The following is a 16106-nucleotide window of genomic DNA, read 5'->3' as shown; positions in this document are numbered from 1 at the left end:
ATATAAAACGTGGTGCAATATACACTCATGTGCAATATATCCTATAGCAATTTACGCTTTCTTTTTCTCCTATTTATTTACTATCTGTAAACAGTGCCTCTCTCTTATCTGTGTTTCCTTATCGTCTTACTAATAACATGTGCCTCCTTGAGTCTATTCTTTTTATTTGATCTGCACTATACTCCTGCCGTTTTAATACTGGGAATATTCCTGTTGCAGGACAATGAGAGAAATTCTGATTTGGACCGTTTGCTCAGTCACAGAACATTGATTTCATTGGTGTCGAATTTGAGCAGCCTCACAGCATCCTTGTATTTCATCCAAAATGAAGATTTAATAACAACAAACATGAATTGTCTTAACACAGTGGTTTTTCTTCAATGATTAACAATGTTCTCCGAATATAATTTGGAATAGTTAAAAACATTGACTGTAGTCTATGGGATGTTGAATCACTGACCCTACTTTTAGACACACATGTTCACTTTTTAAATAGAGACTCTCATATTATTTACTATACATTGCTATCAGCTTGTTAGGTAGAAAAGACCTGCCAGATTACCACAACCAAAAGGTCCATCTGTAGAGGTCATGGGGCTCAGGCCAAACCCTGGGATGGCTGACTTTAACACCGGGACTAAACTGGACTGACCAGGACATTTCAATGAGCCGTGACTGAAAGTGTTGGCGTGGCTGTTCTCTTACTTCAAACTGCAGGGGTGTGTTGCAGCGGCTGGCGGGCAGGGAGGGCATGGGGGAGAAGGCCAGGCCGTTAGGGAGCAGGGAGCCACAGGGGGTGAGGAGCTGCGAGTGGAGGGAGTCCTCTGGGAGCGGGGGAGAGATGGGGGACAGCGGGCGGAGCAGGTGGTCCGAGGGGGCGGATGTCCTCTCTGCCATGAACTTGGAGCGGCGCTTCTTAAACGGTGCGTTGACATCTGTGATATTAAAACAGGATATTTGAAAATATTACAAGGACTTATAAAAACAGGAAATAATAAACTACTAGTCACAAGGTCAGGTATAAAAATATGATGAATACTGAATACTTTATCTACACTTTAATATGTTGTATTTTAGAAAGTTAAGTTAAGATCTATAGATATTGACACAAGTAAATGAGTCATCAGATGGGGGTGTGTACATACCGCCGGACAGGGGGTTAGGGGTGGATCTGCTACTGGTGCTTTGCTGGGAGGAAGTGGACTCAGTACCGTCCTCCACACTGGCTGAGCAGCTCTCATCCTCCACCTGCTTTATCCACCTCTGCAGCAACACAACAGCAAAGTCAGGTTTCAAAACTAAGACTGAAACATCTGTTCAAAAGACATTCAAATATATTCAGCACATTTATCAACCCATTGCCTCAGAAAGCCTTGAGTTTTTATAATAAATGACAGCATTTTAACATATTACAAGGTGATTTAAAGTCACATGTATTCATATTTCAGAGGTCATATACGCTTTATGACCAATCTAATGCATGCTGGCAAACCAGAAATACAGATTCTTTAACTGAAAAGAACCCAAAAGTAACAAAATACTGTGCGTAAAGATTTAAATATTAAAACATTGGATTCATGTTTAAATATTTTAAAATGCTTTTCAGATATATTTTTTTATAGTTTTACAACCGTAAGACAAGCTTGTAGAACTAGCAAGTGAGAGAAGCTAGAGAAGACAGCATTGATTATATGTGTTTATACTTTTCCTATAACGCTTGGCTGCATCTCTTACCTTCTTGTAGCAGCCATAAGTGCCGTCCATCTGGAGCGGGCGGGGTCGGCGCCTCTCGGGGTTGAAGGGGGAGCCGAAGCGGACGTAGTGTCTTGGGGCGGTGCAGATGAGCGATGAGTGGGAGAGGCCGGGCAGCATGTTGAGGGTGGTGGCCAGCACCGTGGGGTCAGTGGTGATCCGCAGCGGGCGCTCGACAGGCACATCTTGGTGGACCTTCTCTGCTCCGGGGACCTTATCATTCAACCACTCAGTCACCAGGTACTGAGGGAGGACACGAATCTTAATAATTAGCTACTGTTACATTCACATTCATACTGTTATATCTATTTATTTATTTATACACCATACCCTGCTATTATATAAAACTGACTTACTTTTAGATTCATCATGCAGCAAATCGTGTGCTCATATTCTTGGACAGGATAATATATATAAAGCATGTCAGGTTTTATTTGTAAATGTTCTTATATGCTAGTTTTGATCTTATACGTTTGTATGTATGTATAATTTCTTATTTGTAGATGTTGATGAGAGTTGAATCCAACTATTTCATTGTACAGTGCAATTGCCTCTTATTCTGTTTATAAGACAATAAAATATCTTGAATTTCTGCATTTACTAGGAATACACAAAATGTGACATATGATAGAAGAAATCCTGAATTGACCACAGAAAAGACCCTAAAAGTCCTCTCACCTTCTTGGTCTTGGGGTAGCGCAGATTGCCTCTATTGATGCAGTTCAGACTGTCTCCATCGAGTAGATGCAGCCCGCTCTCTCCGTGGACGTGCTCAGCCCCGTACGGGCCCTGAGAGGCCTCGTCGTCCAGAGAGGCTCCCTGGTCAGCGGAGGCCGGCGTCGCTGCCATGGCTGCGGCCGCTGCAGCAGCTGCTGCTGCTAGCTGGGCGTTAGCCTGGCGCTGCCGCCGGGCACGCTGGGAGGAACTGGACCGGTAGCGAGAGATCCGACTTTTGGGCCGAGGCTTGTTGGGTCGTGCAGGTTTAGGGGGGGCGGGGGGAGCTGGCAGGGTGGGTGATGAGGTCTTTTCTTCTATAGATGGCACTTCCTGATAGAGAATGATCAAATTGAATAGAAAAATTAAATCAACACGTAAAAAAACAACAAACCACTGTCACACAGATGGTCACTGACCATGACATAGGAGGTGCGTCGTGTGCTGACCCCTACTCCAGTGTTGGGAGGGAGAGGAGTGTTCCCAGCAGGGTTTCCTGCCCCGTCCTCACTTTCCCCACCCTCCTCCTTCACCTCTGCTCCTCCCACTCTCTTACGCCTCCTCTCCACACTGTGACACGTCTACATGGACAGACACAGACGGTGTCAGAAAACCACCTTACACTTATCTTTAATACAACTGATGTATTGCTGGAACTGGAATGTATTGCCACAGATAAATACATATCTAGAAAAAGTCAGCTAAATTAGTAAAACAGCAGTATTAGAAAATAGTTAAAATGTCTTACTCTTTTATTGGAGATGGCGGCCCCATTTTCTTCCACCTCTCCCTCCTCCACCTTCAGCTCATCCTGCAGTCTCTCCTAATATCAGACAGGCAGCACATGAGCAACACATTTGACCCACCTTGGAATATTAGAAATGTTTCCTGCTTTTTAGAAACGTTGTCTCTTTGAGGCGACATTACTATATCTTTGTACACACCTCTGTGTCGCTGGTCCCCTGCAGGTCTTTGGCCTCCTGGTGCTGGTCCAGGTTCTGGTTGCTGTCACCAGAGACGCAGCTCTCTATCTCTCTCCTCCGGGCTTTTCTCCGTCGGGTCTCAGCTCCAACCAGAGGGGTGGGGGGAGGCAGGGAGGGGCTGCTGAGCAAGTTCTCCCTTGGGCTCAGGTTGTGCTTCTGCACCGGGCAGTTCAGGTTGCCCTTATGGCAGGCACAGTCCACTTTGTAATTACTGTGGTTTGTTAGGAGAGAGAGAGAAGGTTGCATTAGAGAACAAAAAAATGTTCTGAAGCAGCCAGTTACACTAGTACCCGCTTTGCAGCTGATTGAGCATGTGTTGTTTCTGAAGATTATGATGTTTCTCCACAGGACTTAGCCCACTTATACTTAATGTCAATGTTCAGATGGTGAGAATGAACCTACGTTTGTTCTCGCCGATGCATGATTTTTAGTGGATGGTTAAAAGGCCTGTAGAGAGATAGGAATGGAGGAGCAGTACTGACCAGCTGTTAAAGTCGTAATCAAATCCAATGGTGACCTCAGCGTCCTTTGTGATGTGACTGACAGCGTAGATACACAGATGGATCATGCCGTCAGCAATCATATGCCGGACCTGGAGAAGGGAATCGATCCATCAGTTAAAAAGAGTCAATGATATCAACCTAATGAAACAGAAAGCCACAGAGAAAGGAAACAGCAGTGGCAGGAGTTGAGATTCTAAAGAACTTGTTCGCTGACCTCAGCGTTGGGTGTGCAGGACCTTCTGATGAAGCGGGCGTCATTCCCAAAGGTCCTTGCATCAACACACATCTCCGCACCATCAAACTTTGAGTAGAAGAGCACAAACGGGTAGGGTCTGGAAAAAACATGATGACAATGGCATCATCAGCGGTGAAACAACACAGCCTTTGTGTTTGGACCCAAACACTGAATGTATAAAGGGTTGCAGACCAGCTACAGCAATCCAATGATCTCTTACTTTCTGAAGAATTGCCCGTTGACTTCAAACTGCTGTTTGAGCATGACCTTCCCCCGATATTCAATGATGAGTGTGTCTGGCTCCAGGTGCTTGGCTGCGCGGAGGATCTTCCTGTGTTTCTGTACCCGAGTTACCCGCCCCAACTGGAGCTACAAACGGAAACCACAAAACAGTTATTTGCGACTGGACGTTTATGTTATTGTATATGGCATCAATACACAAATGTCTGGTTATATCCATGCAGGCAGAGCATGCCTGCAAACTTAGTAATCAAGATGTAATCAGACAACCTAAAATGATTCATGTTTAGTGCTAGGAAGAACTCACTCTTCCCCTATGATTTTCAGTCTAAGATCACTGAGTAATTGTTTATATAATGTGTTAGTCTGCATTTTTAAGTTCTGTTTCCCTCTTCTTGAAGTCAACATATTTTTGGTTGAAACCCTTGCAAAAAGGTCTGTTGTTAACCCACGTGTTTGAGCTTTTCATTTTTTGCTATACAAAATAAAATATGTCAGTAAATACCCCACTGGTGAATGTCTGAAACTTCTTAGTTTTAGCCTCCTTTGTTACAATTACGTGGAGACCTTAAGTATCTTAAACATGCCACAGATAAGTCCATTGGAAAACGAAATTGCTTTAAGTCAAAAGAGCCTTTGCAAAGCTAACTTTTGGGTCAGGCTACAAAATAATGTCGTCATCATTGCACCACTTTATTATGGCTCTTCGTTAATACTGGCCAGTGATGTCGCGTATTTTGCAAGGGCAAGGCTGTTTCCCATGCATGCTTTGGGACATTAAGTTTGAATCAATATATTATTGGGTGGGGGCAGACCTGCATCTGTGAGCCCAGCACGGTGTTGTTGCAGGCCAGCTCTGTGCGGTTGATGGTGTCCATTGCATCGCCTGAGGCGGCATGGAGCTGTGTGGTGCAGGGGGGGGTGGCGCTGCCGCTCTCCGCCTTAGACACGGTGTTGCTGGCGGCGCGGTGCAGCTCCAGCAGCGTCTGGACGTCAGCGCTGTACTGGTTGATCAGAGCCTCCTCGTACTGGTCCGTCCACTGGCGGATCCTGCTCTCCCAGCCCTCTGCTGTGTTCTCATCCAGCACACTGGCCTCCGTCGTGGAGTTCTACGAAGAAAAAAAGATGGGGAAGGATGTGTCAGAGGTTTCTCATTATATTTTATCCAAAATAATGACGTTTTGTGGGGCTTTTGAGTTGGCATTGCGTGGGCATGACGAGACTCTTCAATCAAAACCGGCATTTTCAGGGGATTGGTGGATTTAATTTCCTCCCTGCACACTGTGCTGGAAGAGCACCTGAAGACCGCCACCGTTTTTAAAAGGCACGTCAAAGACGTACACCACATTGATTTTAAGAATAATTGTTTTTAGTTTGTTACATCTTCAGCTTTTTGTACTACTGTTGATTATTCCGTCACACACACACACACACACACACACACACACACACACACACACACACACACACACACACACACACACACACACACACACACACACACACACACACACACACACACACACACACACACACACACACACACACACACACACACACACACACACACACACACACACACACACACACACACACACACACACACACACACACACACACACACACACACACACCTGTTTATAGAGCTGTGCTCTGAATAACCGAACAGCCCGTTCTAACAGTGCTCCGAGTTCACCAACGGTCCAGTATGGGCCGGAGTTCCACCGGGACACGGTGACTATAAACGAACACACCCCTAGTTAACGTAGCTGCTGAAGTTAGACCGGCATCCCTGAGCAGAATGTAGCTGACAGAGTAGACCGGAAGGCTCGAGCACAAAGCTTGCGCATCATTTAAAAAAATGACACCCTGCGAGTCATGATTGCATCGACATATTGGTTAACGCCAATCTTACCTTCATCCTCATGGACTTCCTGGAGCCCTCTCTGAAAGCCTGAAAGAAGGGTAATGAACCCATAAGTATTCAATGTCAATGTGACAAGCTTATAACCAAAAACAACAGCTCCAAAGTGGGTTTGAACTAAGTGTGTATCATTTCGATATATATCTTTCCTCTTCATCCACTCTGCTTCGCACAGTGTCATACCTTGACTTTTTTGCCCTTTGGCGTTCCATGCGCCTTCTCTATGCTCTTCTTCCTTTTTTTGGATTTGCTCCTTTTGACCCGGTTGACAGTGAGTTTGATGCTGGTGGGCGTATGCTGGGTGGCGGTGTAAGAGACGGTGGAGGGCGACACCTCTTCGTCCCCACTCTCAGTAGCACTGCTCTCACCAGCTATCAAAAACAACACAACAGATAGAACAAAACACAGTTATCAGATAGCACTTAAACTGTCATGGGGACATTCATTAACCAAAAAGGACAAAACAATGTACCTGAGACATTCTCAGTTTTTCTGTGTTGGCCGTCTGCTCCTTTCCTCCTGTCGAGTCCCCTGCCACTAAAATAGCAATAAAACACATCAGCACATAGTATACATGGGCCATAAGAGTGCAAAAGTCAAATCAATGCTATAATGCACAGCATTCAATTGCTGAACAGACTCAAGGTTATTAGGAACTTATAAGGAACAGTAGGATATTTTTTTTGCAACTTAATTGTTGTATATCATGCTAAGAATATTTGTAAAATAGCCTTAAAAGTATTGGTAGGCAATCCTTATATTACCATCATTGCAACATATTATCAAAATAAAGTTGTATTTACTTAAGTCTACAAACTTACATTTTACAAATATGTTTTGTTTGACTATCAGTTCAGTGCTGAATGAATGACCTGAACCTCAAGGTCCCCTCCAAACCCAGACTCAAACCTTCCACTAAGGTGCCGTTACACACTCTACTTGAACAGAATGACACCCATTGAGCATTGGAATATATACTTGCAGTTTAAAGGACAAATGGAAAGAGGATGACTACATGAATACATGCTGAATTTTGAGCAATCACAGTTAAGGGATTTAATAGTGTTCTCACTTTCTAATAATTGTTTATTGTAATTGTTTAGTTGGACACAAACAAAAGCATGTTTTGTATAAAAATAATAAAGATTATCTATCTTCTGACACTGCTACAATCTGAACAGAGTGGGCTCTTATGAGGGATATAATAAAATGTGTGACATTTGACAATAAAATAATAGTGACCAGGATTTCGTATTGTTACTGCTTCTCTTAAAAGGAAGAACTTTTGCTGCCCTGGTAGGTCCTATCTTGCACTTTATAGAGCTGGAAACTACGCTCCATGATCCGGTGTGGGCACTTCCTTCCCCCCCCTCACCTGCAGTTGTCACACTTGATGAGCAGGCCGTCGGGCGTCAGGCTGCAGTGACACCAACTGGCCACAGCCCCCTCCTCCTCTGACGAGCTGTCGCTGTCCGCTGAGTTGTCCTCGATGGTGTCGTGGTAGCGGGAGCCGCGTACCACGCCGTTGAGATCCATGCGGGGAATGATGGTTTGGGAGAGCGGGGAGGCGGGTGGGGTAGGGGGAGGGGGCGCGCCATAGTTGTGATCCTGACAACACACAACGGAAGACTGTTGCATCTTCAAACAATGGGTGTTCAGGCAAAAAGGGAAACGGAAAATGGAGACGAATGAAAATGAGGGCAAAAAACAGGTATGTGAAACAGTACAGCTGTTAATAACAAAAGTAGTCTGTGGTTATAGAGCGGGAAAGATACTCATGTCAGTGACCAAACTGCAAGCAACGCAGATTCTTATCTGAATCTTGACTGAATTACACAGAACTTGCAAATATTTGAAAAAAGACAAGACTGGATAGATTTAACTGAGTTATTATTTTAGCTTAAAAAACGCTTATACTTGAAACTAACTTATATCTGACAGATAAGGAATAGTACATCCCATAGTAAGGCATGCCATAATCAGAATTGATGAATAGAGAAGAGCGGTATGAACTCACAGCATATGGTAGACCCCGATACCCATGACTCTGTGCACTCCCACAGCTGTGGTTGTAGTTTTTTTCATTCACAGCAGGGCTCGCTTCAACTGACTCAGGGCTGGGAAATAACCAACAGAAAAAGTGTTTTAGGGATTGATGACAAAACTACATTTAGAATTTCATGTATTATACAGTATATTTTCCAGGTCTTTATGTCAACAACTGTAATAGTAAGACATCAAACAGTCAATAGATGGCAGCACAACCCTGAAGTAGCTCTTCAGCCTGGGAGAACCAATGTGGAAATGGAATGTGGGACGCCATTATGTTATGCAACTCATTCTGCTCTGTAGCTGAGGTCTGAGTGTATAACCTTGCATTTCCCCCCTTTCCCCCCAAATATATGACACTTAAATGTAAAACAATTTTTTAAATCCCAATATTTTGTATTTCTAAGAAAAGATGTTGCATGTCCCCCTAGCGTTTGGAGGAAACAAAAGGGGGCTGTGAACAAGGGGAGTGGAGGGACTGCATTCCACACAACCTCAGTCTCATGTGAGCAGGTTGACCTGCAGAGGTGACTACTGTTCTTACTGTGGACATTTCCCCAGACACTACCACCATAAAGCTAGGGCCTGGGTGGAGATATGATACAAGCTTAGCTCCTGTCCGAGAGATGGCAAATAAACATTTACAGAGATGATAATTAGTCTCTTGAGAGGGGCTCTTCCACCCACATAGAATGTGCAAATTGTTACAAGACCACGGAAACTTTTATTACAATATAAACAACGATTTGTTGTTTCATTACATGTGGCATAAGAGATCTTTGTGCAGGGCATTTTCACCCTGCACCCAGGCAGACTTTTTCATATCACAATTCCTTTATTAGGAATTTACATAACAGGTAGTTTAACATTTATCAGAAATACTTTAACAATTAATGACAGCAATTGAGCGAGGTGGGTGGAAGTTTGAAGTGACTTTAGTAGGGTAAATAAAACACCAGTTGTAGCATTTTTTATTTGAGTTCAGCACTACATGAGTCGGTGTTATATTGCTTTATTTCAGACAGTTTTGAGTTCAAGTGCAGCCAGCTGACTGAAGCATAACATCCTGTACTTCCTTTATTTATGTCTGCTAAAGTTCAATCTTGGACTTAATCTTAGGTTTAATTGTGGACTGAACTTCACATCTCTTTGGGTCTCTACAGCAAACTGCTCACAGGATGTTGGGAGGAAGCATATTCATCACAACCCAGGGTGCTACACAGAGAAAGGTGTCAAAGGGGAGTTCACCAACAATGCATGGACATATTGCTTTGGACATAACCGTTGTAATACTGTATTAACAATGTATAGGAAGGTTGAAACCTATTATCGCCACAATATTTGTTTTCTAAAAAAGGAATAACTTAAGCTAGTTTTCATTAGCTGGGGATCCCTGGTAGTTCCTCGAAACCACTGGAGGTTACTGACACTAAAACTGGAATGTTATGCCGCTTTTCCACTGCAGGGCCTCGCTCGGCTTAGTACGGTATAGTTAGGCCTCGTTAGGCCTGACTCACTTTATGCTTCGTTTCCATTACAGTTTAGTAGCTTGGGCAGTAACTATAGTAACGCAGTGTAGGCGGAGCCATCTTCAATGCGAAACACAAAACCAACACAGCCGTTAGCTCTTAGCACTCAAAGCTCACAGCTCCTAATATCTGTTCAGAAACTAGACAAAAGTTAAACAAGTACAAACCACAGACTGTCTGTGTCATGGAGAATACAGTCGCTGGCTTATTTATGTCTGTATGCCGTTGTTATGAGTGTGGACGGTCGGAGCATTTACAACGTTAGCTTAGCCGATCTCCATTCAGAAAACACACATTTTAAAAAGGTTTTCTGCCTGCCGTCTGTCTGCAGACTTGGCAAGCATTAATTCATGGTTTTTACTATCCGGTATCAGTATGTTTAGCTCATATTTACATAATCGAAAACAGTGTGTTATTTTGAATGGGAAAAGTTCTGATCTCCTTATACAGCATAGTGGAGTACCTCAGGGCTCTACACTTGGACCACTACTTTTCACCATTTATATAAACAATTTGCCCTCCATTTTTCAAAACTGTAATGTTCATCTATATGCAGATGATACCGTTATTTACACATCAAAACCAAATCTCTCTCAAATTCAAGTTTCACTCCAGTCAGATTTCACCCTCCTGCAAGACTGGCTATTCCAGAACAAGTTACTTTTGAACAAAACTAAATCCTTCTCTATGATCTTTGGTACCCGACACAAACTCAAATCTTTGACTGGCTCATGTGATATTTCTTGCAATGATGGTACAATTCTGCATAGAGTTGACAGTTTTAAATATTTAGGGGTATGGCTTGACTCTAACCTTTCATTCAAACCTCATATTGATCATATACTGCATAAAGTAAACTTTGGTCTCGGTACTCTTTACCGCTCTCGGCACTGTTTTACCTTAAAAGTTAGGAAAAAACTTGCTACCCAACTGCTATTTCCCTTATTAGACTATTGTGACGTTGTTTATCTCAATGCTCCGAAATCTGTTCTAGCCCCGCTAAACATTGCTTACAATAGAATGTGTAGATTTATTCTCGGTTGTGATTTCCATACACACCACTGTGCACTGTACCTAAACCTCAATCTCCCTTCTCCTGATTTGAGAAGACATTTGCACTGGCTTGAGTTCATTTATAAAAGTTTCAACTTTAATTATCCCCCATATTTGAAACAGTATCTCTTTCGTTTTACATCAACCCACCAAGTTAGACATACCTCTCAGCTCTTCTTCACCGTTCCTCTAGTTAAAAAGGACATTGGCAAAAGAGCCTTCAAATTTAAAGCTCCTGCTGATTGGAATAACTTACCTGCTACCATCAGATCTCTCCCTACTCTGACTTTGTTCAAGCGTGCATTGTCGTCTCACCTCAAGGTTGAATGTTTTTGTATGACCTGAAGTACTTTATTTATTGTTTAAGGGTTGTTGAGGCTCCATCTTATTTCACCATCTCCTCATGAGATGACCCACCTATTGCCCATTTCTAAGTCTTTATTTCTAAGTCTTTATTGTTATGATTTTGTATATATAGTACAGCTACTCTACTTTACTCTACCCAATGATATGCATTCAATGTAACCGCCTATAATGTATTACCATGTGCTGTATGCTTAGGCTGAATGTTTGTAATTTCTTGGTTATTTCTTCCGATGTATGTGTGTGAATGTTGTTTGTATGTTGTACTTGTTTGTTATTTGTTTTCTTGGGACCCCCTTGAAAACGAGGTGATTCACCTCAAGGGGTTTATCCTAATAAAGAAATTTGAATATAATTTGAATATATGTTGTTACTTCGGCATCATTTCGAAACGTGTATTACAATTAAATCACGGTCAAATATGTTCATTTAGTTGTAGCCCCCTTGCCAGCGATTCTCTCTCTAGTTTAGCATACTCAGCCCGACTCAGCCTGGTTGTTGGCCCGGAAAGAACCTCGATTTTATGGGGCCAGAAAAACTGTGAAATAGTACCTGCTAGCCGGAACTACACCAAGTGGAAACACAAACAAAAACGGGCCGTGCACGTGGAAATGCGCCATAACAGGAGAGGAAAGTTCCTCCTGTTAGATCTGGCCATTGTTTATTTTGGCTGTTGTTTTTTCCCCTTAAACCTGATTGCTTGGATATGAAGATGTAGCAACATCAAAAGAACACTTCAGAAGAAGAGTTCATAAAAGGTTGGAAAATGACCAGCAGTAAACACAACAGTGGGTCAAAGGTAAGGTGGTGTTCAGTGTCATAGGACATTTCTGTTTCTTAATATAACATTCAGGTGTGTTTGCTTTTCCAGTCCGATTTATTTTTGTTTATTTGGCTTCACACTAACCAACTGCATTACAGCAGACATTCAGGTGGTGCAGGTGATCAGGTTGAACAGGAAGTGTGTTAACAATCTGTGACACTTGCTCTAGTAAAGCAAGGTTGCCACATACAGAGATATCAGAAAGTGCATTGGGGGTTAAACTGTTATAACAAGCCCAACTAGTTCCAGATCCTGGAGTTGTTAGTTAGTACTCACTCTGATCCAGCAGCCATATCTGAGTAAGACGTTTCAGGTGTGGTGACTCCCAGCGCGATTACTATGCTCATGACGTCCGGCACAGCGAAGCGTGGGAGGGGGGGAAGAGGGGGAGGAGGGGATGGGGAGGGACAGGATGGGAAGGGGGGTGGGGGGAAGTTTGGAGAGGAATCACAGGGTCCCGAATGCAGCAACAAACCACTCCAGAGGTGGGGCGCCGCTGAGCCGTAGCCCACGGCTCACGGTCATGGGGGGCCTGAGGAGAGGGACACACAGATAGAGCATCAGTCACACACCCCCAGTCAGTGTCACACACCCCCAGTCAGTGTCACACACCCCCAGTCAGTGTGTGACACACACACACACACACACACACACACACACACACACACACACACACACACACACACACACACACACACACACACACACACACACACACACACACACACACACACACACACACACACACACACACACACACACACACACACACACACACACACACACACACACACACCAACCCTGAAATAATCAGAAATTACCCAGAGGATCTGCACAGATCTGTTAAAGATAGACACACGCGCGCGTGCATGCGTGCGTGTGTGATGTGCATGCGTGCGTGTGTGATGTCCCTTTGAGACGCCCCTTTGAGACGCTCATTCTTCAGAGGACAAGGCAAGCAGGAAGGGGTGCTGAAGACATCTCAAACGCGTATGGCAAAAAAACAAATGAAAACATTGTTATATGTGTGTGTAACATGCCTTGCGCCAGGCGTCCTACACACTCTACTTGGTGTCATCTGTACCAGCAGTTTTCCAATATGTGATAACATTTAGTGTGCTACGTGTGTGAAAAAGAAACTGATAATGTGCGGACCTGATTATCCAGTCTGCACAATTCCAACACTATAACACTGCAGCATTAAGAAATGTGAGCAGTTATCCTGTGCTTTTGCTGCTATGAACTGTCAAAATGTTTGCCCTGAATAAAGGCTTTTGGCTCTACTGTTATACTTTCTGAAAAACTGGATATAAGACAGGCAATAAAGTCACATTATGACAAGTTGGTTGGTAAATGACACTCAGCATTGGTAACATAAAAAACCATGTTGGGCCATTGTATGAGGAGTAGAGCTGCACAGCGTTCAACAGGAGGGGGAAAGGTAAAAGGAATGAAGAACAACAGACATCATGCCAAAAGGTGGATATTTATGGCCCAAGTCGTGGACTATTATAGATAAAATTCCACATCATTTCAAACCAGAAAAACAAACATTGCATAGGCTAGTCAGACACAACTCTGTTTGTGACTAGTAAATGACAAACAGAGAATGAGGGCCTGTTTGTCTTTGCTGGAGGTAATAGCAGTGCTCAGTTGAACAATGACAAAGGCAAACCCTCTTTACATGCCTAATGAAGGGCCACATTTGCTGACTCATGATGACAATAAAGGCTTCCATGTTAGAAGCAGCAGATATTGCCATAATGTGTGTAAAGTGATATATGGTAGGATAGGCCTATCCCTCATTTGTACAGAGGTTCCCAGCATGGAGAGGGGCTGTTTTTCTCTCTCCAAAGAGCAGGAAAACAAACAGGGGCTTTTACAACTCTGCTTACACTGAGCCTCCCATTAGGATGCAGTAATAAAAGGAAACCAGCAGGGGGCGCCTTCCTCAAGACGCCTGCAGGGGTGAGTCACCCAACAAGAGGCCCAGCCCTCATCATGTGACCACATTCTGCTGAAACACTGACCCACACTCCTGTGCTCTCCTCCCTCTCTGCCTCAGTGAGACGCAGAGACAGAAGCCACGCTGCAAAAAGAGGAACTGCCCTCTGTTCACACGCTGAGGAGACCATTTGGCTTACAGCAAGGTCATCCCTGGGGCAAACATGTGCAAAAACGTTAACTCACAAATCACCAATGATTGAATTGACTGTACATATCTAAAAAAAGATTTAAAAAAAGATTAATTTGAATTTGAATTGGGAGGGATGAAACCCTCTTTAATGGTCACACATGCAGAGCACACAGTAAAATGTGTTCTCTGCATTCAACCCATCCTAGTACCAAGAGTCTAGTACTAGGAGCAGTGGGTAGCTAGTGTACAGCGCCCGGGGAGCAATGGGAGTGGGGGGGGAAGGGAGGTGTCCGGTGCCTTGCTCAAGGGCACCGTGGCAGGGCAGGAGGTGAACTGGGACCTCTCCAAGTAGCAGTCCACACTCCATATTTAGGTCTGGTCGGGGAATAGAACCGGCGACCCTACAGCTCCCAGTCCAAGCCCCTACTGACTGAGCCACTGCCGGACATTATAATAATGATGTAATAGTCTGGTATACTATTAAGGAACAACAGACACCCATTGCATGACATTTTGATAGTGCTGCCCCCACTCTCTCCAGCACCGGGGCAACCACAGCCAGGCCGGGGACTTCCAATAATGTCAAGGTCAGTTCAACAGCGCTCACTGACAAGCCTTATCCAGCTGGAGACACTCACTGGGAAGTAGCAACATAAATGTCAGCAAGCTTTTAGTTACAAGGGAGAACATTCTGCTACTGCCATTGCTAGCAAACAGTATTTTGAATGTGTTTTGAGATTTTCACATTTTGTTTTACGACATAACATACGTTCATAAATTGTCTGAAGCCTCTATGTGTTACAAAGTTGTCGGTTGCTAACAACTTATTCAACCATCTTAACGTCATCAAACCAAAAATCAGCCCCCTCTATCGTCCTGGGGACACGCAGGCATGCAACCATGATGTTATTCCTTTATGGACCAACGTTAGCTTTTCACCTCTGGCGATTGCATTTGCGCTCCAAAAATAATAAAATATGTTAATTTTGGGGAAATATCCTGCTGAACAAAACGTTTGAGCATTATAGACATATTGTTGATGGCAGAGTGACCGTTAGCCGGTAATTACCGGACTATGACCGGTAAAATATGCTGAAGACCGGCTAATCGAAATCTCTCCATTCAAAATGTCCGGTCAAAATAATTTCCCCTTAGGGCATCAGTTGCGCCACTTATGTGACAGACAAGAAGATTCAATATGCTACATGCACAGTCACTTCCTTTCTAATGTCTGACATTTAATGTGGAGAAAGAAATGTATCCTCCTGAAGGGGACATTTTGACCCCTCATGTAAACAAATGCTTAATGCTGCACTATACTTTTGCCGCCACACCCTCGTTGCCAAGCAAGGTGTCCTTTGACACGCAGGCAGTCATATCATTAGCAAGAACTAATCGATATGGACATAAACGCGAGTGAAGTATAACCGGACGGGAAAGAGAGAGATCAGAGATCAGATCAAATGCTGCTGACGGAGACACGCAGCTCTGCATGATCACAGCCCCGACCGCTGTGACGGACCGGTGAGCGGAGCAAAACACACACTTCAAGTTAGACCTAACACACTTAGCTAGTTTATCTACCTCTGGAACAACCTAAACTAGTTATTAGGAGTGTAACGGTTCACAAACATTTCGGTTCGGTACGTACCTCGGTTTTTAGGTCACGGTTCGGTACGTTTTCAGTACAGCAGAAAAAATGATCACAAAACATAAAATATGTTTTTTTATTTTTATTATTAAACTGTGAATAATGTATTCACTCAAATAAATACAAAATATAATAAAATAAACATTAAGG

General features: G+C 43.6%; 1 protein-coding gene across 1 annotated transcript in view; it reads right to left on the bottom strand.

Moving 5' to 3' along the window:
* Positions 1-16106, bottom strand: part of setd5 (SET domain containing 5) — a 49784-nt gene that overhangs the window by 6461 nt on the left and 27217 nt on the right. The window contains 17 exon segments of the mRNA XM_079684499.1: positions 706-935; positions 1146-1263; positions 1735-1995; positions 2431-2799; positions 2886-3047; positions 3215-3289; positions 3411-3660; positions 3932-4041; positions 4167-4284; positions 4408-4556; positions 5243-5536; positions 6343-6381; positions 6535-6722; positions 6824-6888; positions 7727-7959; positions 8369-8468; positions 12445-12700. Of these exon segments, the coding sequence (XP_079540625.1) occupies positions 706-935; positions 1146-1263; positions 1735-1995; positions 2431-2799; positions 2886-3047; positions 3215-3289; positions 3411-3660; positions 3932-4041; positions 4167-4284; positions 4408-4556; positions 5243-5536; positions 6343-6381; positions 6535-6722; positions 6824-6888; positions 7727-7959; positions 8369-8468; positions 12445-12515 (2832 nt within the window). The 5' untranslated portion in view covers positions 12516-12700.

The sequence above is a fragment of the Notothenia rossii genome (assembly GCF_949606895.1).
Source record: "Notothenia rossii genome assembly, chromosome: 5".
Taxonomy (NCBI): domain Eukaryota; kingdom Metazoa; phylum Chordata; class Actinopteri; order Perciformes; family Nototheniidae; genus Notothenia; species Notothenia rossii.
The sequence above is the reverse complement of the archived record's forward strand: the minus strand, read 5'-3'. Positions and strand labels throughout refer to the sequence as shown.